Source organism: Kryptolebias marmoratus, linkage group LG6 (assembly GCF_001649575.2).
Source record: "Kryptolebias marmoratus isolate JLee-2015 linkage group LG6, ASM164957v2, whole genome shotgun sequence".
NCBI classification, from domain to species: Eukaryota; Metazoa; Chordata; class Actinopteri; order Cyprinodontiformes; family Rivulidae; genus Kryptolebias; species Kryptolebias marmoratus.
The window spans coordinates 1,920,197-1,942,240 of record NC_051435.1 but is presented as its reverse complement, the minus strand read 5'-3'; the positions used below and the strand labels follow the sequence as shown (position 1 = coordinate 1,942,240).

The 22,044-nt window shown below is 47.8% G+C and overlaps 1 protein-coding gene across 1 annotated transcript in view; it reads right to left on the bottom strand.

Annotated features, from left to right (window-relative positions):
- Window positions 1-734: 734 nt before the first annotated feature.
- Window positions 735-22,044, bottom strand: part of clasp1a (cytoplasmic linker associated protein 1a) — a 56,003-nt gene continuing 34,693 nt past the window's right edge. The window contains exons 13-38 of the mRNA XM_037976163.1: window positions 21,796-21,867; window positions 21,425-21,502; window positions 21,165-21,332; window positions 20,984-21,030; window positions 20,429-20,605; window positions 16,933-17,040; window positions 16,575-16,601; window positions 16,055-16,219; window positions 14,938-15,042; window positions 12,515-12,618; window positions 11,299-11,543; window positions 10,646-10,709; window positions 10,522-10,524; window positions 10,282-10,445; window positions 9,561-9,639; window positions 9,344-9,487; window positions 7,985-8,134; window positions 7,803-7,909; window positions 7,029-7,154; window positions 6,587-6,734; window positions 5,715-5,961; window positions 4,640-4,830; window positions 3,675-3,803; window positions 3,378-3,584; window positions 2,922-3,038; window positions 735-1,526 (exon numbers count right to left, since the gene is read on the bottom strand). Coding sequence (XP_037832091.1) covers window positions 1,440-1,526; window positions 2,922-3,038; window positions 3,378-3,584; window positions 3,675-3,803; window positions 4,640-4,830; window positions 5,715-5,961; window positions 6,587-6,734; window positions 7,029-7,154; window positions 7,803-7,909; window positions 7,985-8,134; window positions 9,344-9,487; window positions 9,561-9,639; window positions 10,282-10,445; window positions 10,522-10,524; window positions 10,646-10,709; window positions 11,299-11,543; window positions 12,515-12,618; window positions 14,938-15,042; window positions 16,055-16,219; window positions 16,575-16,601; window positions 16,933-17,040; window positions 20,429-20,605; window positions 20,984-21,030; window positions 21,165-21,332; window positions 21,425-21,502; window positions 21,796-21,867 — 3,259 coding nt within the window. The 3' untranslated portion in view covers window positions 735-1,439. The remainder of the gene's footprint in view (window positions 1,527-2,921; window positions 3,039-3,377; window positions 3,585-3,674; window positions 3,804-4,639; window positions 4,831-5,714; window positions 5,962-6,586; window positions 6,735-7,028; window positions 7,155-7,802; window positions 7,910-7,984; window positions 8,135-9,343; window positions 9,488-9,560; window positions 9,640-10,281; window positions 10,446-10,521; window positions 10,525-10,645; window positions 10,710-11,298; window positions 11,544-12,514; window positions 12,619-14,937; window positions 15,043-16,054; window positions 16,220-16,574; window positions 16,602-16,932; window positions 17,041-20,428; window positions 20,606-20,983; window positions 21,031-21,164; window positions 21,333-21,424; window positions 21,503-21,795; window positions 21,868-22,044) is intronic.

Sequence of the window (22,044 nt, the reverse complement as noted above, 5' to 3'; positions counted from 1 at the left end):
TTAAACCCCTGTTATGTCCCCGTTAAACCCCTGTTATGTCCCCGTTAAACCCCTGTTATGTCCCCATTAAACCCATGTTATGTCCCCGTTAAACCCATGTTATGTCCCCGTTAAACCCATGTTATGTCCCCGGTTACATCCCCACTACATCCCGGGTAAAACCTTATGTTCAAGTTAACATCCATATTTATTTCTCCGTTAAACCCGTTAGGTCCCCGTTTACGTGTCTGTTAAACCTGTTAGGTCCCTGTTACGTCCTCATTTACATTCTTGTTAAACAAGCTGTGTTCCCGATAAGTCCCCCATTACATCCCCGTTAAACCCGTTAGAACCCCATTAACACCCCCATTATGTCCCCATTATGTCCCCGTTTACGTCCCCGTTAGAGTCAAAAAGATTCAGCGTTCTTAAATTATTGTTCAGAGTTTGTTTTAATTTAAAGCTACTCGTTGCAAACTATTAAATCAAAGGATAAACGATCATAAACAAGTGACAAAAACAGTCAAACTTTTAAATTTATTTTTCAGAAATAAGCTGCTTTCTGATTGGATGGCTTGATTAGTCACTGTCCAATCAGTTTCAAGGGTTTGAGTTAATTCTAACTTTATGGTGACGTTTTAGAGCCACGCTGTTTTCTTTCCACGTTTAAAGAATAAATTATAAATGGCAAAAATGACGTTTTTTTAAGAAGAGAAGAATAAAAACCAAATGACAGCCAAGAATTTTGTTGTGACTTTTTTTTTTACAAAAACTAAAATAATTTGATGAGCTGAACCTGTCCTGACAGGAATAATAATTATAATTTAAACGAATTTAGTGCGTCTGTTTGAGGCTCTTATTGTGAAGGACTGCAGGAAGTTCTGTGATAAACACAGAACCTCAGACGGGTTCAGGGGAAATCTTTGTGTTATTTTGGATTAAAAAAGCTCCCATGATCCTCGGCTGCGTGGAATAAAAACAGAAGAAACTCAGTTGGGTTCAGGAGGACTTTAAGGTTCTTTTCTTCTTCTTTAATCTGAAAACAAACTTCTTCCTCCCCAGCTGGTGGAAGTTTTTGGCTGTAAACCCTGGAATCATCAGTGAGCATGAATCTACAAACCTTCGTCTCTGCTGGACGGATCCTGTCCTTCTCCTCACTGAGCATGCTCAGACCGGACTGGACAGTTTAAGACTAATTTTCTAACTGCAGCTTCAAACATCTACAGGCGGTCTGAAGGATGAGTTCGTGTTTTCAGATGGTTAATAAAACAAAAAGACAATCGAAGCGCGGGCTGATCCGTCCGCTCCGGTTCGAACTCCCAGGATCCCCCCATCACTGGGCCAGCCAAATGACAACCTGTCCATGTCCTCCTGGGTTCGTGGCCCTGCCCCCCGTCCTCCAGGTCAAAACTAAGACGGGTTCTACAGCGAGGACCTCAGAGCTGGGGGACGCTCGTTGGTTAACTGTGGGAGGACACGTCTGAGGAGCTGCTGCTGTTGCTGTTGGTGGTTTGGGCTCGTTTGATGTAAAGGTTCAGCAGCTTCATCTGCAAACAAACACAAACACGTTCATCTGAAACTGACTTGTAATGATCCTGATCCAGGTTTTATTTGGACTTTGGCTGATTCTCCTTTCAGTTTCAGACCGGTTCCTTAAAACCGATCAATGTCACAGAAACAACCTGAAACTGACAGAAACAATGAGAAAAAACGACTAAAATCAGCTGAAAATCTGACTTTGGTTTAAAGAATCAAACACACAGGAGGGGTCCATTTGTTGTCCAACCTTTAGAGCCAATCCAGTGATTCCTGCGCCTGTCCTCAGGTGTCCTCAGGTGTCTGCACCTGTCCACAGCTGTCTCAGGTCTGAAGGCTTCCTCCTCCAGATGTTTCAGCTCCTTCCACAGATGTTCAGCAGGATTTAGATCAGGGCTCAGGACGGTCCAATGTTTGGTTCTGACCCGTTCTTGGTGTTTTGGGTCATGAACCTGTTGGACCCATGAGCTGAGACTGAGACATCTGGCTCCAGGAGGCCTTGATAGTCTTCAGGTTTCATTGGACCCTGAACAGATCCAGGACCAGAACAGAACCGAGCCTCCTCCATGTCCCCCTGTAGGTTCAGGGTTCTGGTCTTTGGTTCTGGTTTGGGTCTGTGGACACAGAGCTGATGGGACATGTTGACAAAAAGCTCCAGTTTTGTCTCATCTGTCCAAAGGACATTGTCCCAGAAGCTCTGTGTCCTCTCAGGTGTCCTCCTTGGTCGTCTTCCATTAAGTCCACTTTGTCTCAAACAGTCTGACGGTGCGATCTGACACTGATGACCTTTGACCTCGAGTTATCAGTCACAGTATCAGTCTCTTCAGTTTGTCCTCAGTTGTCCTCTTGCGGACACGTCCAGGGAGCTTGTCTCCAGTCCTGTGGAGTCTCAGGAACATGCAGACATTTAACCTGCTGCTCCTGAGACAACTCTGTCCTCAGCTTCCTGAGGTACACACCATGATCCCAAACAGCCCTGTGACTACCTGTCCCCCTTTAAACAGGCAGATGGACTGATTCCAGGACTGAGGACACCTGTGATTCCAGGACATGTCCTTTGTGGGTTTTCTCTCTTTATGAAATTCCTGGACCTTCTAATTATCTACTTGAATCAGGTAAAGGTGAGATAAAACATCTTGTGACGGAGCATCATGTCTCTGAGATCTCAGGTGGGGGGTCCATTTAGTCAGGTGGACCTGACCCCTCAGACCTGGACTTTATGTAACTCCAGGACACACGCCGTAGTGAAAGTGGGACAAATATGAGCCGGGTTTTATTATTGGGCAACCGGCTGGAACCAGCTGAGAAATAACAACATGGGAAGATGATAAGGCCCTGCGCCTGTTCAGCAGGTGTGTGTGTGTGTGTGTGTGTGTGTGTGTGTGTGTGTGTGTGTGTGGGGTCACCTTGCTGCCCGTGAGCTGTGCCAGGTGGGGTTTGAGCTCCTCTCCAATGACAGAGTAGATGGCCACCAAACAGAACACGCTGGCCTTGCGAACGCTGCTCTCCGTGTTGTCATAGCCCTGCAGAGGAGACACGGCAGCATCAGACGCCGCGCGCACGTGGGCGTGCACGTGCGCACACACACACCGGAGGTCGGCGGGAACGTGGGAGGGGTCAGAGAGAGAGCAGAGTACACGCAAACATTTCCAGGGACAAATAAGGCAAATAATTCCCGCTTGTCCAAATATGACCATTGTCCAAATAAGCTGTGGTGGAATTTTCTGCTGCGCTCGCCGCCTCTCTGGTTATAAAACACAACTCCTCATTTATTAAAAGATATAAATAAAATATATCCTGTTTTGATTCTCCAGTTTGAGGTAAAATAACTCTAATCTCCTCTAATAAGAACACTTTCAGACCTGCAGCAGTCCTGGGATGATGTCCGGCAGCAGCTGCAGTAAAGACTCCTTGGCGATGCGTTCAATGACCTTAGTTTGCATCTTGATGGCAGCCAGGTTGATGGGGTAGTCGGCCGTTTGGACGATGGGACACAGAACCTTGATGCACTGCTCCGGGTGGATGGATCCGGCCAGCGTGGACGCCGCCTCCTCGGCCGCTCGCACCACCTCAACAACGCAGAAAGAAGCTTCTTTTAAATCCAGCCGAGTGGAGGGAGACGGGGAAACGACTGAAACGACTGAAAGGTGGACCGGTACCTCCTTGTGAGAGTCTTTGTGAGCCTCCAGGGTCTTCATGATGGTCAGCTCGGCGTAGTTTTTGAACCGGGCCGGCTGGTTCCTCAGGATCTCCTTCAACACGCGTAGAGCCAGAGCTCGGATGGTGTGCTGGGTAAAAAAACACTAATTATTTATTATATTCATACATGTTTAAACTCTCATCGCTAATACTGAAAATCCACATCTTCAGGACTGTTTAAAAGCTCCGGACTCGTCTCAGTTCAGAACTCTGGATGAAACCAAACTGTGACTGCCCGGAGACAGAAAACACAATAAACTGTCAAATTAAGAGACTTTGAGACAAATAAAAACTGGGCTTTCATTTACAGGACAGTCCCAACCCCGTCTTCAGCTCCAACTCTGAGTGTTTCTTTTATTTATTTTGCCGTTTTGTGTCTCCATCCAGTCGACAGTCTGAGCCCGATGCCAGCTCGGGGTTAAAGACGGGCAGAAGTTTATTTTGAAAGGGCTTTAAAGTGGAAACTACGGTCCTGGGTGAGCTCAGCTTGGCCCACCTCAGAACAGAAGCTGGGGACTCAGATGGACAAGACCGTCCAGGCAAGGGGGCCATTGTCCCCACTGTCCCCCCTTTAATGGTGCCCCTGACCACAAGTCCAAACCGTGTGGACACCATCAGTTTTTAGTGATGCTTCCTCTGCTTTTAAACAGGTTGTTACTGTGATGAAACTCATCCTCCATATTGGATTAAATATTTGAACATTTACTTTGAAAATCCGACATAAATTGGAATAATTTCTGACAGACTGGAGGAGTGTTTTTGCTCACAATGTCCAAGAAGACGTCTCTGAAACTCCTTCAGGTCTGATTATAAGAAGGAACATAAAGAGATCAGAGACAAGGACCTCTGATCAGAACTGAAGCTCCTTTTCTTCTCGTTTGGTTTTAGCTGCTAACTCAAACCTGAGAACCTCTGAAGAACCTACGTCTTTGTCACACAGCGTCTCCAGGAGGAGGAGGAGGATGGTTTTGAAGTGCTCGTCCCACACCGCCGTGTTGTCCTCTCGCGTGATCTTCAGCAGCTCCACCAGGGCGCCTTTACGCTCCTCGGAGCGCTCGTTGTGATTGGACAGCTCCTTCAGCAGGTCGGCCACCAGGTCCGAGTGGTCCGGACTGACTGTTGGCGCCAGAGAGGAGGAGGGGGCAGAGTCAAACATCAACACCAGTCACTTAACGAGGGAGAATCATCTCAGAGGGATTTAAAAACAAACACAAAGTTCTGCCGGATGGTTCTGTTCACTGGATGAAAGGACAGAACCAGTTATATCACAATCTGACAGGGATTCAGATCTAAAACAGGAAACGTTCGATTTCATGTCAGCAGAAAAAACGGTTCTGTCTTTTCTCCCAGCGGCCGGAAACATCTGGGTTCTACTGGATTCAGAGGAAAAGGTTAAACTTCTGAGCTGATTCAGGATGAAATGTAAAAACCAAGAAGCTGTAAGAGTTGTCTGAGGTTTCATTTATCATCACAGATAAAGATGTTTCAGCTCATAAAAGGCTGAATCTTTACTTTAAAGGTAATCAGTGAGACGTTAAACTGACTCCAGAGAAAACTCCAGCTGTTAGACGGAGGAGGAGGAGGTGAGGAAGAGGAGGAGGAGGAGGTCAAATGAAGGGGGACAAACAGGTGGAAAGTCATCAGTCATTCAGGCAGGGAGCATCTTTACCAGGAGCAAAGCCTTTGGGAGGATTCATCTTGTTTTCACCGCTTTCCTGCCGCCGGCCTGCAGAGGAGGAGGAGGAGGAGGAGGAGGAGGGATGAAGGTGGAGGATGGTGGGGGAACAACAGGGTGAGGAGAGAAGAATGTGATGACAACAAGTGAGACACAAACCGAGCCGGCAGAATGGCTCCTGCGGTTCCTCCGTTCAGGAAGTACAAATATTTGCTGTGAATGAATAAAAACGACGACTCTGCGCTCTAAGAAACCAGAAACCTCCAGTCACAGGAACAGGTGGTTACATGATCGCCCGCCCTCGGACCGCAGTGGGGCTACTCACAGTCTCTGAACTGCTCCACGTCGTCGTCGAACACGGCCTCCTTCAGGGCGCTCTTGTCGTAGCTGCAGATGGTCTCTCCGTATCCGTACGGCGAAAACTCCCGGCCGCGCGGGCCGGAGAAGGAGCGCGGCGACGGCGTGTTCAGCAGGGAGGTCTTGTTGTCCAACGCCGTGCGGCCGCTTTCCAACACGTCCACACCCAGACGGGCGTCAGAACCGGGAGACGATGCGACGCCTTCTCGTCCTGCCTAGAAGACAAGAAGTTTTCCTCCTCACATTAAACACTTCCTGTTTCTAGGTAATAAAAGCCCAAATAATAAGAGACAAGTCCTGGACCAGCACGAGCTGAACGGTCCCTCAGAGAGGACGGAGACATGTCTCCCAGAGAAACATGAGGACAGATTACAGATTGGAGACAAACACCTAATGTTTGGAGACATGTCCTTTGGTCTCATGGAGCTAAACCTGAACATTTTGGACCAGAATGACCATCGATACGTTAGGAGGCAGGAGGAGGAAGCCTGAACCATCCCAGCTGTGAAGCACGGGGGCGGCAGCATCATGCTGTGGGGGGTTTTGCTGCAGGAGGGACTGCTGCACTTCAGTAAATAGATGCTGTCATGAGGAAATGTTGAAGCAACATCTGGAGACATCAGGAAGTTAAAGCTTGGACACAAATGGGTCTTCAAATGGACGATGTCCCTCAGCAGGGGGACAGATTAGTTATAAAGTGTCTCCAGGACAACAAAGCCCTGATCTTAGTCAAATGTGGCAGACTCAGATCTGTCAGGAGGAACGGGACAAAGTCCAACAAACTGTTCTGAGAAGTCAACACTTCAAAATAAAAGCTCTCCTTATCCGGCGACCACTTACTTCATCGTCCCTCTTCCCGTCCCGCCGGACCGGGTCGTTCAGGTCCTCCTGGCTCCGGTAGCTGAAGCTCTGGATGGCCTCGGTGACGCCTCGGAGCGAGCTGTAGATCTCCTCCGAGTTCATGTTCTCGGTGTCGTACTCCATCATGCTGACGGGCCCACACACACACACAGACACACACAGACAGACGCACGGACGTTTGATCAGACGTGGACCCGAACACCCGCCTGCATGCACGCTCACGCACGCTCGTGCACGCTCATGCACGATGAAACGGAGCTGATGCTTTCTGATGTGTTGCTGAACGCCGCTTCGCTTTTCTCCGAAGCGCTCGCCCAGCAAGAAACGAACATGGAACTGAAAACTGGGATGGATCGGAAAAAGGAACAAAGGCGGCAGTTGGGGGGTGTGTGGGGGGGGGGAGCTCAGCCTGCCTCGTTACCTGGGTGAAAACGCTCTGCGCAGGACCCTGAGGGAGGGGGCAGCAGGGGTGGAGTGAGGCGGAGGGGGTGGAGGAGCGGCGGGGGGGTGCTTTGACAGCCCGTTGACCCCCCAACCCCAAACCCGACTGAAGAAAGGACGGAAGGGGGGGCAGGGAAGAGGTGAGAGAGCAGGTGGATGGAAATCACCGAGACGGGAGGACGGACGTGAGACAGGAAACGAGAAGAGAAGAGACAAAAAGACACGAGTCTGAGCGTCCAGGTCAGGGAATCAGCTGAAGGCTCCGCCTCTCAAAATGTCTCCGGCTGAGCGACTAAATACACATCAACTCCACTTTCAGTTTGAACCCAAGATCTTTACCAGCGTGCCTCCAAGCCTGCGTCCTGCCCCGCAGACAGACGACGCCAACTCAGCTCTGTGACTACCTCCCCTCCCGGCGAATCGAGAACCAGGAGCTTCACGCTCAGAGGGAGACGTTTTAACGAGCCGACTTCTTATCACCAATAAGTGACTTTAGGAAACGCAGATATGAGCTAAACTTGGTGTGGTAGTAGTTGAGTCATCCCCATCAGACTCAGAGGGTTAACACAGCTTTACTCGAACCTTTGGGACGCAGAGTGGCGGGTGATATGCATTCCTTCAAAGAATTTTGGGTTCAAACTGACAAAACAAGAACATTTTCTTTAAATTTGGGTCCTTGTGTTCGTGTGAAACCTGATTGGTTGTGAGTTACGGATCAGAACCGCAGCACGGTGCAGGGCAGGTGCAGGTCTACCTTGGGGAAAGCCCGCCGTGGGAGCAGTTGGTGGGCGAGGTCAGGGGGCTCGTCCTGCTGGCCGTGTGGCGCGGCGGCGTCCGGCCGATGGTGTTGCTCGGAGATCCCTGGAACAAGAGGAAGACGTGTCAAACCCGAGCCCGGGATGGTTCTGCCGAGCCGAGGCGGTTCTGGCCACTCACCACGTTGCTGCTGGTGTTGCTGGAGTTCTTCAGGTGGTTGTGGAGCAGCTTGGTGGCTCCGTCCTGGAAGGTTTTGGGGAGCGCTCCCAGCAGCATGGTGAACTCCGGCGTGTTCAGCTCGAACAGCGAGATCAGAACCACCTGGGCCGCCTGCAGGCAGAGCAGCAGAACCGGTCAGGGACCGCCAGAGTCCAGTCAGTTCACCTGGTTTCAGAGGAACCGAGCGTCCGTCTACCGCAGGGGTCTCCAATCCTGGTCCTCAGGGCCACCATCCTGCATGTTCTCCTTGTTTCTCTGCTCCAACACACCTGATTCATGGTTAAATCACCTCTTCTTGTTCTGCAGAAGCCTGTTAATCACCTGCTGATTCAGATCAGGTGTGTTGGAGCAGAGGAACAAGGAAAACCTGCAGGATGGAGGCCCCGAGGACCAGGACTGGAGACCCCTGGTCTAACGGCTCACAGGATCCTGCAGGAATAAAAAGGTGAGCTGAACAGTGAGTGAGTGAGCTGGACCCTTCCAGAACCGCTGAGGCGTCTTTGTTGCAACATGCAGGTGAGTTCAGGTGGGAGGAGTCTGCAGACACAACCAACTGTTGGACAGAAGAACCACGCTGATAAGAAATCTAATTAATCAGAACAGAATCTTTTCTCATCGTTTCTGTTAGAGCGGTCCTGATCAACGCTTCTCCAGACGTTCTGACGGTCCTTTCTCTCTTTCACCTCCTTAAACTTCGGACCTTTAGCCGGTGAGAACGTGTCGGGCGGTTCCTGAGCTGAGCATGCAGGTTTGGAGGTTAGTGTGAGTATAACAGGCACTGATTCGCTGGTTATTCCAGCTGCTGAGTGACTCTGTCTGTGGTTAGGCGCCGGGCGGGCGAGCGTTGCGTGCTTGCAGTGCTGTGATTGGCCGTCGGAGCGGGCTCTACCTGCTTGCATCTCTCTTCCTGGTTGCCCTCGGCGGACAGGAGGGCTGCGGCGCTGGACCTGCCAGCGAGCTCCTCGCTCACCCAGCTGTGGAGGGTCTGCGGCACACGGTGGGGCAGAAGGGGGTTATAACACGGATCAGATCGTCTGGTGGCACAGCGGTGGAAAAACAAACAGAGCCAGAACACGCTGTCTGCATCAGACGAGGGGCAGATAATGGGCCGTTGACCCAAGGCCGTCCGCACGGAGAGGGAGCGTTTTATCAAACTTTACAGCTCCGGCTCCACAAACAGCGCCGAGCTGAACGTCCAATCAAAGGTTTGGATTCTTTCAAAACAAAAAAACTCACAAAATCATTTATCTGTTTATCGACTCAAACAGAAAAAGGTTTGAAAAATGACAAATATCTGAGGAAAGAACTTTTTGAGCTCACCTTCCTGACGTCAGAACTTTTGGGCTCGGTGGTCCAAGTGATGATCCGCGACACTGCCAGCCGGGTCTCGCTGGAGTTGACGAAGTCCGCCGGATCCATCTGCCGGGCCAGAGTCTCGATGTACTTCAGAATGGCCACCTTCACCTGTGGAGTCAAGTTCCTGCCGTCAGACTCTCCGTCCATGGAAACCAACGCGTCTGTAAGAAGTTCTGCTGACCTTCAGGTTTGGGGTCTGGGTCTGGTCCACGATGAACCTCATCAGAATGTTGAACTGCTGGTCAAACGGAAACGACTCCCTGAAACACGAAGACACGGAGCCGTTTTTACTTTTTCTATCCGTGTGCTGGAAAAACCTCAAAGATGTTTGAGGAGGTAAAGAGAAGAGACTTTTATTCACAAACTGTCAAACTTTTACAAACATTTCTGTTTGTTTAAAACTGTTTTACACCAATTCATTCTTTCATTTTGCTCCTGAAAAGCCCTGCGGAGTTCTGGTGTTCCACAGGGTTGAGTCCTTGGTCCCTTTCTTTTTTAATTTACCTGCTTCTGATTGGACCACAGTCCCAGCTGACGTTTTCACAGAGATTTAACTCGACTGAGCCTCATTTTTCTTCATCATTACGTCCTCCAAACACTTGTTCCTTCGACATGAGCCTTTCAGCTAACATCAGCCACGCTGCAGGAATCTAGAAGCTGAATTTATCTTCTCTGACCATTTTTTTACCCAGAAACCAGAAGACACAAAGATGTTTCTCCTGGACCTGCCTCCCTGACCTCTTAGCTTTAAATCTTGAAATGATTATAAAAGTATCATCCACAACTGTTCCCAGGTCAGTTAAAGCTCTATTTATGGAAGTCTTTGATCATTTTTTAATTATCTAGTCTTCTGAAGCCATTTGTTTATTTGTCAGGAACAAATATGGAGTCTAATCACAGACCTGGTGATGTCCAGGGCCTTCTGGACTTTGGCCTGGACTGAGCCCAGGAGATCCGCTCCCATTTTCTTCAGCAGCTGTGTGAGCAGGACAAACAGCCAGTCCTGCAGGTCCTCCCTGTGGACCGTGATGAAGTCCACCAGAGTCTCCAGGAACATGCTGAACACCTAGAAACGAGTTCACGGCGGTCAGGCTGCGATCGCGGCGTCGCAGGGAAGAAAACGGACTGAAAATGGAACTTACTCTCTGTCGTTAGATCCAAACCACGGCAGGCCATGCAACACAGGACGATCCATTAGTTCCACAGAAATCACAGCATTTAGAGAGCATGCATCCACTTTTAAAACAAAGGGTTAACATTTTATACCTTACTGTGTGGATCTGCAAACATCCGTGTGAAGATCTCACAGAGTCTCTTCAGCTCCACTCGGCTGCAGGAAACAAGAAACACCAACCGGATCATCAGGAAACATCCGCTCACAGTAAACTGATTTATAAATAAATACATTTACTTCTTTAAAAAGATGCTCTAAAACCTGCTGTTCCATCAAGATCAACAAAAACTGCTTAAAAATACTGAATGATTGGTTAAATTACAAAGAACATGAAATATTTGTTACTGAACAGGAATGAAGGACAGAAGAAGAATTAAGCTTTTAGCTTGAAATACTGGAATAAACAGTTTATTTTGTAAACCTGCAGCAGATTTATTAGGATTTTTACGTACAGGAGATCATAAACTCCTCCATTTGTCATCTTTTCTTTAAGATTTTTAGGTAAAAACTCATTATGGTGAGAAGCTCTCTGAGAATCACCTTGTTGGAGCTAAAGTCATATTTTCTGTTTGTTTTAGTTGTTTTTCATTAAATCCAGGAAGGAAAAAGGAAACAAACTGTCTGCTGGTGATAAAGATCCAATCTGAACTTTAGATTAATGATTTAAAGGTCAGAGTTGAGTAAAAAGACGGTGTCTGTCTGGTGAAATGTCTCCGGAGCTGGTCCTGGTCTCTCTCAGACCCACCTCAGGATCCTCTGGCTCTTCAGGAGGTTCTGGAGACCCAGCAGGCCCTCCTTCCTCTCGGACCAGTTGGAGCTGGCGCAGTGGTTCAGGACCTCGGCCACGTCCTCCGTCTGCCGCAGGTAGTGCGGGATGCCGCCGTTCCGCGAGCTGTACGAGCGCTCCGAGCAGGCGCTGGAGGCGTCGCTGTTAGCGTCGTCGTCCGAGTACATCCCGGGAGACTCGTAGCGCCGCCTCAACGGCTTCCTCTGCGAGGAAACAGAACCGCAGGAAGCTCGTAAAGCTCAGACCTGATCAGCTCTGACATGAAGAACGGATGGAAAAATGACGGTTTTCTAATTATTTAATGCTAATTCATCTGCTAAAACAGTAAAACCTTTAAAGGATTGTTTTCAAAATAAAAGCCAGTCAAGCAGAGGGAAACAGAAGAGCGGCTTTAATCTCACTGATGAAATGAAACATTAAAAAAGGAGCGTGATGCACAAACAGCAAACGCTGAGAGAATAAAAACATAAAAACATGGAAGGAAAGATGGAGGAGCGTCACGAGCAACAAACTGTTTCCTGGATTAGTGCGAGGCGGCGGGATCAGACTACCTTGTTCCTGGAGTCTCCTAACAGCTGGAAAAGCAACAGAAACCCAGAGAGAGCCGACATTTAAAGGAAGAAGAATCCTTCAGATGAACAGACATTTATTCCTGTCCCACCTGCTGCAGACGGCTCGGTGACCCGCCTCAGGTCGGACTCTGACCGGACTGACGAGCTAACGGCTAGTCCAAAAACAGGCCTTTACGTGCACCCCCTGAAGAAACGCTGGTCTCTGCTTTACGAGCACAAACACTGGCAGCAGCAGCTAGCTGTAGCACTTCCTGTATAAACTATCAGCTGGATAACCTGAAACTGATCGGATACCTTCAGGATCGGATCTGTTTGAGGATTGGCTCGTTAATCCGGTGAGAATTAATGATTTAAATCAAACTGAGGCTGTTCACAGAGTTATCTACAACAGGTAAGATGTTTGCAACCTTTCCACAAAACCCGAGAGCTGATTTTAATCTTTTTAATATTCGGAATGATGTTTCAAAAACACAAAATGACTGAAAGTGTTAAAGAAAACCTCCAGAACGTACAGATTTATTACTGAGACTCAACCAATCTAAAGGTCTCCTGAAAGGTTTGTAAATTTAAATATTTCTGATTATTTCCTTCTCTGAACTCACCAGAGCGTCGGCCACGGCTGCCTCCACCTCGGTGCCGGTGTTCAGGACCCTCATGGCGTTCACCGACGCAGAAATCCTCGCCTGGTGGATCAAACCGTAACGATCTGAAACAAAAAAGGAAAGAAAGATGATTCTGAAACTTCCCTGAGAGACCGGAATCAGAGAGTCTGCGTGAGAAACATAAAACCTTCCACCGAAAAGAACCTAAAGCCCGACAGAAGCACCGACATGCAGCAAACTACTGATTCCTGAGCAGAAAGGAAAACTGAAACAGTTCACCGGGAATAAAAAACGTTCCAAATGAAAACCAGACGGGACAAAAAGCTAAAATAAAAACAATGAAACAAAACGATGAGTAAATAAATGAAACCATTGTCTGCGCCGCATGCTTCCACCTGTTCTTACTTTTCCTGTCCGNTGGGGGGTGGGGGGGGTGGAGAAGGCACTGATGGATTCTACCTGCAGCCATGTTGATGAACACAACAACAGAAGCAGACTGACTGGGACGGAACGAGGAAGGACCTGACCTGACGGGCCGTGGGGTTCTGCTGAGGACAGAGCGCTCGTTGAACGGGAGTGTCGGCGGGAGGCTGCGGGGAGGGGGGGAACATCCAGACCGGGGGGTTAGTGGTGCACACAGGACTCCTCGGCTTAGCCCCGCCCCCAGATCACAGGTGAGGCCCACTTCACCACCTTGAACCTAACAGTTAGTTCCACTCCCACCCAAACGTCCTCCTCATCTCACAGGCCCCGCCCCCTTTTGGGGGTGGAGCTTTTACATCCTGCTCAGCTAAATAAAACAACTTTTCTTTACTTCTATTGTCTTTATGTAAATAAATAAACCTTTAATTCCTTTAAATAAAACAAAGTCATCAGTCACTTATACTTTCAGTAAAGTAGGATTTTACTTGATTTACAATCATTTTAAACCACAGCATTTATATATTTTGACCAAACTTTAATCACTTCTGCAGCTACTAGTTAACCCAGCATGAAGGATGCTAGTTAACACGACGTCTAACCAATATTTCATTAGTTTACCACCACCTCCACTCATGACTGACGGCCACAGCTGACTCAATCAGAGACTTTACAGACAGCTCAAACACGTCTGAGATTCTATAAATGTAAATAAATATCTAATCAATATCAATTTAAACTGTATAACTGGACAAAAGGAACGACTATCTGTGTGGTCCAAATCCTCTAAACTCTCAGCTGTGATGGCCTCAGGTCTTACAGCTTTCTGAATGTTTTAAATAAATTATAGTTTTAATGTAAAAAAGGTCCAAACTGAGACAGACGGTTCCTGAAACGTCCCATGTTGGACAGAGAAGACAGTTCAGATATTTGTTCTGATTAATTAGTGCATGCACAGATTAAAGAAGCTAAGAGGTCCAGTCAAGGTCAAACTGTGGTCCATTCTCTTTGCTTCGGAAGGTTTTACACAGCAGGAGGTTTTAGGAAACTGTGGAGAAAAGTCCAGCTCCTGACCCAACAGAACCTGGTTCCAGCTCCCGACCCAACAGAACCTAGTTCCAGCTCCTGACCCAACAGAACCTGGTTCCAGCTCCTGACCCAACAGAACCTGGTTCCAGCTCCTGATCCAGCAGAAGAACTCTCAATGGGTTCCTGGTTGTGGAGCAGTTGTGGCCCACTCTTCTTTCCAGCGTTGCTTCAGCTCTCTGAGGTTCTGGTTCTGGTTCTGGACCGTTCTGCTGTGTTTGGGATCATTGTCCTGTTTGTTAGACAGATGGCCTCACATCTGACTCCAGAATCAGCCCAAACCATCAGCCCTCCACCACAGCTGCAGTGCATTCTGGGTAAACATCTGTCCTCTGGTCTGGTTCTGCTCCAGAAGTCTTCTGGTTCCTTCAAGTCGAGGTGCCATGTTGTTTTTAGAGAGAAGAGGCTTTAACCTTTGACCTGCTGACTTTAGGCCTGTAGAGTCTGAGCACTGCATGGTCTGACCTTCAGGGTGAAGATCAGCAGCTGTCTTAAATATCTCCTTTTGTGAATAATCTTCCTCTCTGTAGAACGATGGACTCCAGGTGACCTTTGACCCTTCTCAGATTGATGGGCAGCAGCTTCTCTGAGATCATTGCTGATGTCTTTCCGCCCTGACGTTTTGTAGCAGAACCTGCAGCTTTTCTAGAGGTGGTTCCTCTGATTCTGATCAGTTCCTCAGCAGCTCCTGATCCTGAACCTCTGAGATGTTCCTGCTTCTAGATTTTGATTTATGTTTTGTTTAAAAAAACGACATCATCTCACGTTGTGGATCTACTTCAGTTCTCCTGCCATGTAAAACCTTCAGTCTGAACTCTGTTTCACCATGACTGCACCCAGAAGGACACCAAGAAGACGGGGCAGCATGCTGACGTCAGCGTCTCCTTCAGACCGCCGGTCCTCTCGGCCGTACTCACCCAGAGGAGCGAAGCCCCGAGCGGGGCTGGTGTCACGGCTGCTCTCGCGACTCGTGTCGCGACTGCAACCCTGACTCATGCTGGGGCGGGGAATGCGGCTCCGGGCTAGCGTGCGGTAGGAAAGAGCAGCAGGAAGAAGAGCTTTACCACACAGGCTGGCTGTCAGGACAACAAGTCAGGTGTGAGAGACAGGGACAGGGTGACACGTCCAACTACAAACCTCTGCAGGTTAGTTCATACTCCGGTCAGATCGTACCCTCGCACTGAGCACGTGCACGACTCATTACATCATCACCCATAACCATGACGGCTTATTTTAGAAACAAGAACGTCTGATAAATCATCATCTCAGGCCCAGACTGAAGCAGAGGCTGGTCGTGTTTCAGGAGCTTAAACTTGAATAAAACTATTTTATTTTAGTTTCCTCAGAACGCCAGGCTGCAGACCTGTAACTGGTCCTCACCTCAGATCAGAACTCCAGAGAATAATTAGGTGGCTACAGACTGCTTCTTTCAGTCAATGAAAGGCCAGAATATAAAGTGATTTGACAGAAGGACAAACTGACCTGAAGCCAGAAGGTTAAAGAAGGATGTTAGAGTAAAGAAGGAAGAAGCTCTGTTCAGGCAAATATTAGAGTTTTTGTTAATAAAAACAGCAACTCAGAGTTTTATCTGTTAAACCGTCACAAACAAGGCATGTCTGGGTTTGTTTCCTCCTCTGGAACACAGATTTATATCCTCGCTTTTTATAAAACATGAACCTAGAAATCTAAAAATAACCCTTAGATGCAGGTAAATAAATCAGAATGTAATCATTAACAGGCTCCTCGTCGGGACAGGAAGTCTCAAAGGAACGAGGAGAAACCTTGTTATTTGCGGCGTTATCAGAAGGTTCAGGTAGGAAAGTCCAGGCGTTGCTGAGATACGTGCTGATTACAGACCTGCAGGATTAATGGTGGACGTTACAGGAACATTTACCAGATTAGATGTTTTTACCCGTCTGAGCGGGGTCCAGCTAACGTGGACTTCACCCAGTGGAACATCGTCAGAATCTGAAGACATCTTTGCCTAAAGCGTCATGACTTTCGTTTTTCACGGTGAGCAGTCTGTGGTCTTACCGAGGCCCATTCGGCTCGGGCTGGTCTCCCGGCTGCAGCCCTGGCTGCGAGGGATCCTGCTGCGTTTGTCCGCCGGCGTGCTGGAGGCCGACGCCGTGGCTCGGGGGATCCGACCGTAGGCGCTCTGACCCAGCAGCTTCCCCGGAGAACTGGAGCGACTGCCGGCTGTTGATACGACAAACCCCCAAAAAAGAAAGAAAAGAAACAAACTTATTGTTGGACGAAGACAGAGAAGTCCAATCCTCTGTGACGTCAAACATACACCTGGTGACGGGGTGGACAGGTGGGGGGAGGGGACGGATCCATGTTCTAACTAACTGTGGCACCAGTGAGAACACAAAAACAACAACAAACACCAGAACAGCAGGGAACATTTGGATCCAATCAGCCTCTCAAACTGAACGCAGAACTAAAACAAGAAGCTACAGAAACAGGAAGTCATGCAGAGTTTCTGCCGGTCGGGGAGCAGATTTGGGGGATGAGGCGTCTGGCTCGTGATTGGAGGAAGCTGAGGCCTTACCACTGTTGGGATTGGCTGATCTGGATCCTGGGAGATGGAAGCAAAAAGGCGGGGACAGGTGGAGATCGACAAACGGTCAGAATGAGACAGAGCGAATCATGTTTACTGGTTTTTCTGTCGTTACCCAGCATGCACTCTGGGTGGCGGCGGACATGTTGGTGACCAATCAGAGATCGTAATATAAACAGACACGTTTATGGAGAACTGCGCATGCATGGAGGCGCACAAATAAAAGATTTAAGTGACAGGAATTAGTTTTAAGACAGAGAAAGACATCAGGTCTGGTTTCAGAGGCAGCGAAACGGGAAAACGAAAGATTCTCATGTCGCGTCTCGTTACGAAAAGGTGAGAAACGTACGCTGGGACTGGGAGACCACTTTGGCTCGGCTCCGCCCCCTGCTGTCCACGATCGACGAGCTGGCTCCGCCCACACTGCCTGAACTCTGCCTTCTGGTGCGAACACGACCTGGAAGACAAAACATGAGAGTTTTTACAGCACAGAGACGATGGGAACAAAAAATAAAACAAGAAACTGAATGAGAAACACCTGGACGAGAGGACAGTCTTCTGAAAACACAGAGACGGACAAACTTGGGACAAACAGGTCCTAGTTTTCATTTTAACTCGTGACCTGAGACAAAAACGAGACTACAACCGGTTCAGGCTCGTGGTGGACGACTGAAAACAAATCACAAATGAAACACAAAACATAATTTATCAGCTGAACGATTGGACTTTACCAAAAATACAAATATTTACTTTAAACTGAGAATAATGACATGGACTTCTTCACATTAAAACCAGATTTTAAAGTCATTTCAACATTAAAGGCCTTCCTCTTGGAATTAGCCCCGACAACTAAACAGCTACTAGCTAAAAGGCTACATTTATGCTAAAACCTGTTTTTAAAAACTGAAACAACCTAAACTTTTTATGTTAAAGTGCAGCAGGAAGTATCGCAGTGTTAATATTTTAAAAGCTACGAAACAAACAGGTAGCACCAAGCTAACAGCTAAACCTTTAGCTTTATGCCAGAAGGCATCAGTTAGCTCAACCTACACATGCTAACAATGCTAAGAAGATGTTTTTAAGAGTAGAAACCTTTTTCATAAATAAAGACATAGCATCAAAATGTTACTTTCTTAAGGTTTGCTATAGAAAACCAACAAATAGCACTAAGCTAACTGGCTAGCTTTAGGCTCAGTTCCAGTTCAAATCAACGTCACTAACTGTCAAACTATGAGCTAAAAGGCTAGCTTGAGGCTACCAGTATCAATTAGCTAAAGCTGCTGCTGCTAACAATGCTATTTAGTTGCATTTAAAAGTAGAACAAGTTTAACCAGAAATAAAATCTCTGCAGTTTGAGATGAAGCATCAAAAATGTAACTTTTTAAAGGTTTAACTGGAGCAAACCAACTGGTAGCAGCGAGCTAAAAGCTAAAAGATCAGTTTTATGCTAAAAAGTGTCGACTGAGTAAAGGTACACATGCTAACAGTGAAAAAAACGTTTTAAAATGGAAACAAAACTGAAAAGTTTTCCACAGTCAGAGACAAAACATCCAAATCTAACATTTCATAGATTCAGCTTGGACTGAGAGTTGTTTAATATTTATTTATTTATTATCAGTTACGAAGTTGTTTCTCAATACACAACAAAACTAAGGTGTGATAAAAGAGAAATGTACCAGTTGCATAAGTCTCACAATCAGTGCGGGACAGAAGACACTTGTCAGGGAGGACAAAGGACCGTCTTATCACACCCACACATGCAACTTGACCTTTCCTTCAGTTTGTTCGTAAAAATAAACGTGTTTGTGTAAGAAATGCTGCAGATTTCAGCCGGTCCTTTGATAAACGAGCCTTTAAGCACTCTCGCTGCTCAGGCCTGATCATAAAAAGGTTGCAGAAGGTTTGCAGGAAGACTTCCCGATAAGCCACCTCACCTTGAACATCTAAAGCCGGCTGTTACACAACCTCCTGAAACATGCTGGCACTGATGATAAAATTCATTCTTATCGAGCTAAAAATAAGTCTTCAGGTGGAAAGGAAGCAATAAACCGCTGCGTTGTGTCCTAATCAGTTAGACTACAACTGATACGGCTCAGAGCTCGTTTTAACACTGATTAAGGGACGTTATGGTGGACTTTATGTAGTTTGTTATGTAATAATATAATCTGTAGTAAGAAAGGAAGTTCAGGTTTAAAACTGTTGGGTCCTTATCTTGACTCAGAGTGACATGATGTGAATCGGTTCTTATCAGTTTGATTTGATTTGAAGACTTTGGCTGGTTTTTCACTCGAACCCCAAGTTTTCCACAGAGCTGCAGGACACGCAGCAGTGTCTGGAGAGGATATGGCTCCTGACGCCTTGCTCGGGGCTGACTTAATGCCTCTCCTGCTAAAAGGAGCTAAATTCAAATGCTTAATTAGATACTTTATTACACCTTAAATTATTAGTAGACAGAGGAGAAGAACAGCAATGTTGGAGACAATGTGGCCATCAGGACGTCAATCACTCTCACGTATTTTGGTCCTGCCCAAAGTTGGCACCTAACTGGGATGGAATCTGTCAGACTACCGGGATAATTTTGGGGTATGCCATCCCCAAAGACCCCAGAGTTCTTCTGCTGGGGCTGATATGTGGAGAAGTGTTTCAAAAAGAAGATGAATATCTTTTTAAAATTCTATCAATTGCAAGCAAAAAAGCTATTACACGGTCTCTCCCCAGCTGGACCATGGGCAGGAAGTCGTGGGGGAGATCCACTCTATGGAAAAACTGACATATCTTTTACATATAAAAGGACATTTTTACAACAAACGCTGGTCTAAATGGCTGACATTCAAGAGCAAGGTATCATAAATATATGTAACATCTAACTATGAATCAGTGCCCCAAGTTCTGTGTGTTGAATGTTTCATTGTCATAATAAAAAATGTTAAATAAAGAGTATTAAAAAAAGGAGCTAAATTCATTCCCGACACTGCTGGTGAGGAGGCTAACGCTGCTAAACTGGACATCTGCAGCTCCACCTGCAGATACAAGCTGGATTAGAGAGGAACATCCCAGCTCTGTGTCAGAACTTGTGTTTCTGTGTATATATGTTGGTTTTATTTGCTCTATAATGACAGTTAATGACTGCTGCGCTCGTCTAGGTGCCAGGTTGGCCTAAAACAACAACAACAACAACAAACAGAGAACACCCCCAGCAGCGTTGGACCCACAGAGCTGTTGGAGCTACAGTCGGAGGAAGAAATCCATGCAGACAGTTCATGCAGAGTAACGGACCACTACTTAGGAGGAAAAAGGACAGGGAAGGAGACGATGAGAAGATGTAGACACGTCAGGACCTGCGCCCCCTGAACATGGACGCACACAGACACACAACTCTTACCATCGCTTTTACCCGGCGTGCCGTCTTTAGGGTATTTAAGAAATTCGGCGCAGCAGCGAGTGGGAGAAGAGGCACAGAGGTGAGACGTTAGAAGGACAGGGAGTTAGTTAGGAGGCAGAGACGGTCCTAAACGGGAAAACTTGTAGCTTTGACGTCCCCTCCCCCCCTCAGGCTCGTCGGGACGATTTGTCAGCTGTTCAAACGTGTCAGCGGTGGATTTAACGACTAATAACAACATCAGGAGTCATTAATAACCCAAGTCCGGCTGATTACAGCAGAAAATGTTCGGATTGCTCGAGTTAAACTGAACAATTAATAAACGGCGCTGAAAGAAAAAGACTGAGCAGCGTCCAGTAAGGTTATAAACTTCTAAAATGCAGTAAACTAAAAACGGTTCAAAGCCTTCTGAGCAGGGTTAGGGTTAGTTTATGTTTATACGGCGGACGGGAGCGTCTCTTCTTACCCAACGAGGCGTACGATCCCGGCGGCAGGGTGGACGCAGAGCTGAACGGCGAGGAGGCGGGAACCGTGGACAGGCGAGACTTGGCGCTGGAGGCGGCGTTCACGTCGATGTCGCTACGGGAACGCTGGAGCGAGCCCGGAGTCGTGGAGACCCTGGAGCCCACCAGTTTACCAGGAGCTGCAGTAAAAAAAAAAAGTCAGTTTAATCCACAGTTCTTCAGACTTTTTACAGATCTTCTAAAACTTGTTTTTTTGTTTTTTATCTCAGGCAGATGAACTCTTAAAACATCAGCAGTGAGCACCTGAAAGAAAATAAGAAAACTGGACCAGCAGAAAAATGTGTTGAAGAGAATCTGAAGCTGAGAGACGAGTCATCAGACGTTCGGGTTCAGGAGAAGAAACCGAGTCTAAAGTAAAACCTTTAAAGACCTTCAGATTCCGGCTCATCGGAGGGACAACAATGAACTGAGGACTGGATTGGGACTTTTGCACAGTCATGTCTGCTGTGTTCAAGGTGTAAATTTAAAAAACACGACTGAATAAAAGAGAAACTCACTCCGGGTTATGCTCCCACCGATGACGCTCTTCACAGACAGCGGTCGGCTGAAACAAGACAGACGGACGAATAATTCTCAGGTTTTATTGTTTATAAATATAAACATGAGAATCTCTTCTGATATGTTTTAAAAGTACTGAAATAAACCAATCAGACTGTTTCACGCCGTTCCGTGTCTCACTTCAGACTCTCCTGCGAAGACGAAGACGAGCGGTCGGACTGAGGCAGGGACACCACGCTGTCCGAGCTCTTCAGGTACGACTGCAGAGCCTTCTGATAGGTGGACTCCAGCGCCTGAAACAGATGCTCCGCCTCCCGGCTGTAGTGGCCGTGGAAACCCCAGTAGCACCTCGGAGAGGAAGGACAAACGCACGATAAGACGGCTGTAAAAATGGCGGAGCTGGCGCTCAGACGGGTCCTCTGGATGCGACCTAGACTCACTTCCTGGCGATGGACCTGGCCTCAGAGTCGGCGTCGTGGATCCCCTTCCTGATGGTCTCCGTCAGGACGGCGACGTGTCTGGGACGATACGGGAACATGGCGAGGAGAGACGTTAATCGCCGGTTTTACTCCTCTGTCGATCCACGGGGACTGTGGCCACCCGCCGGGGTTCCCTTGCGCTTTTTAAAAGGTCCCTCCTCGCGTTGTCACGGCAACGGGGACGGGAGCCTCGGCGGCGAAGGCTCATAAATTAAACCGGGCCTCATCAGAGCCAACGCTCAGTTAATTAAAATGTCACGACGGGGGGGCGGGGGGCGCACACACGCGCACGCACGCACACACAGAAAACTCTGAGAGGAAGGAGAACCTACCTTTCCAGCGTGTTTGTGTGCCACTCCTGCAGCATTAGATCCAGGAACTCATAACAGCGTCTGGAGAGGAAACAAGCAGCCCGTTAACTCCTGAGGAGGAGGAGGAGAAGAGAGGAAGAGGAGAGAGGAGGCGAGGAGAGGAGAGGAAGAGGAGGAGGAGGAGAGGAAGAGGAGAGAGGAGGAGGAGGAGGAGGAGAGGAAGAGGAGAGAGGAGGCGAGGAGAGGAGAGGAGGAGAGAAGAGGAGAGGA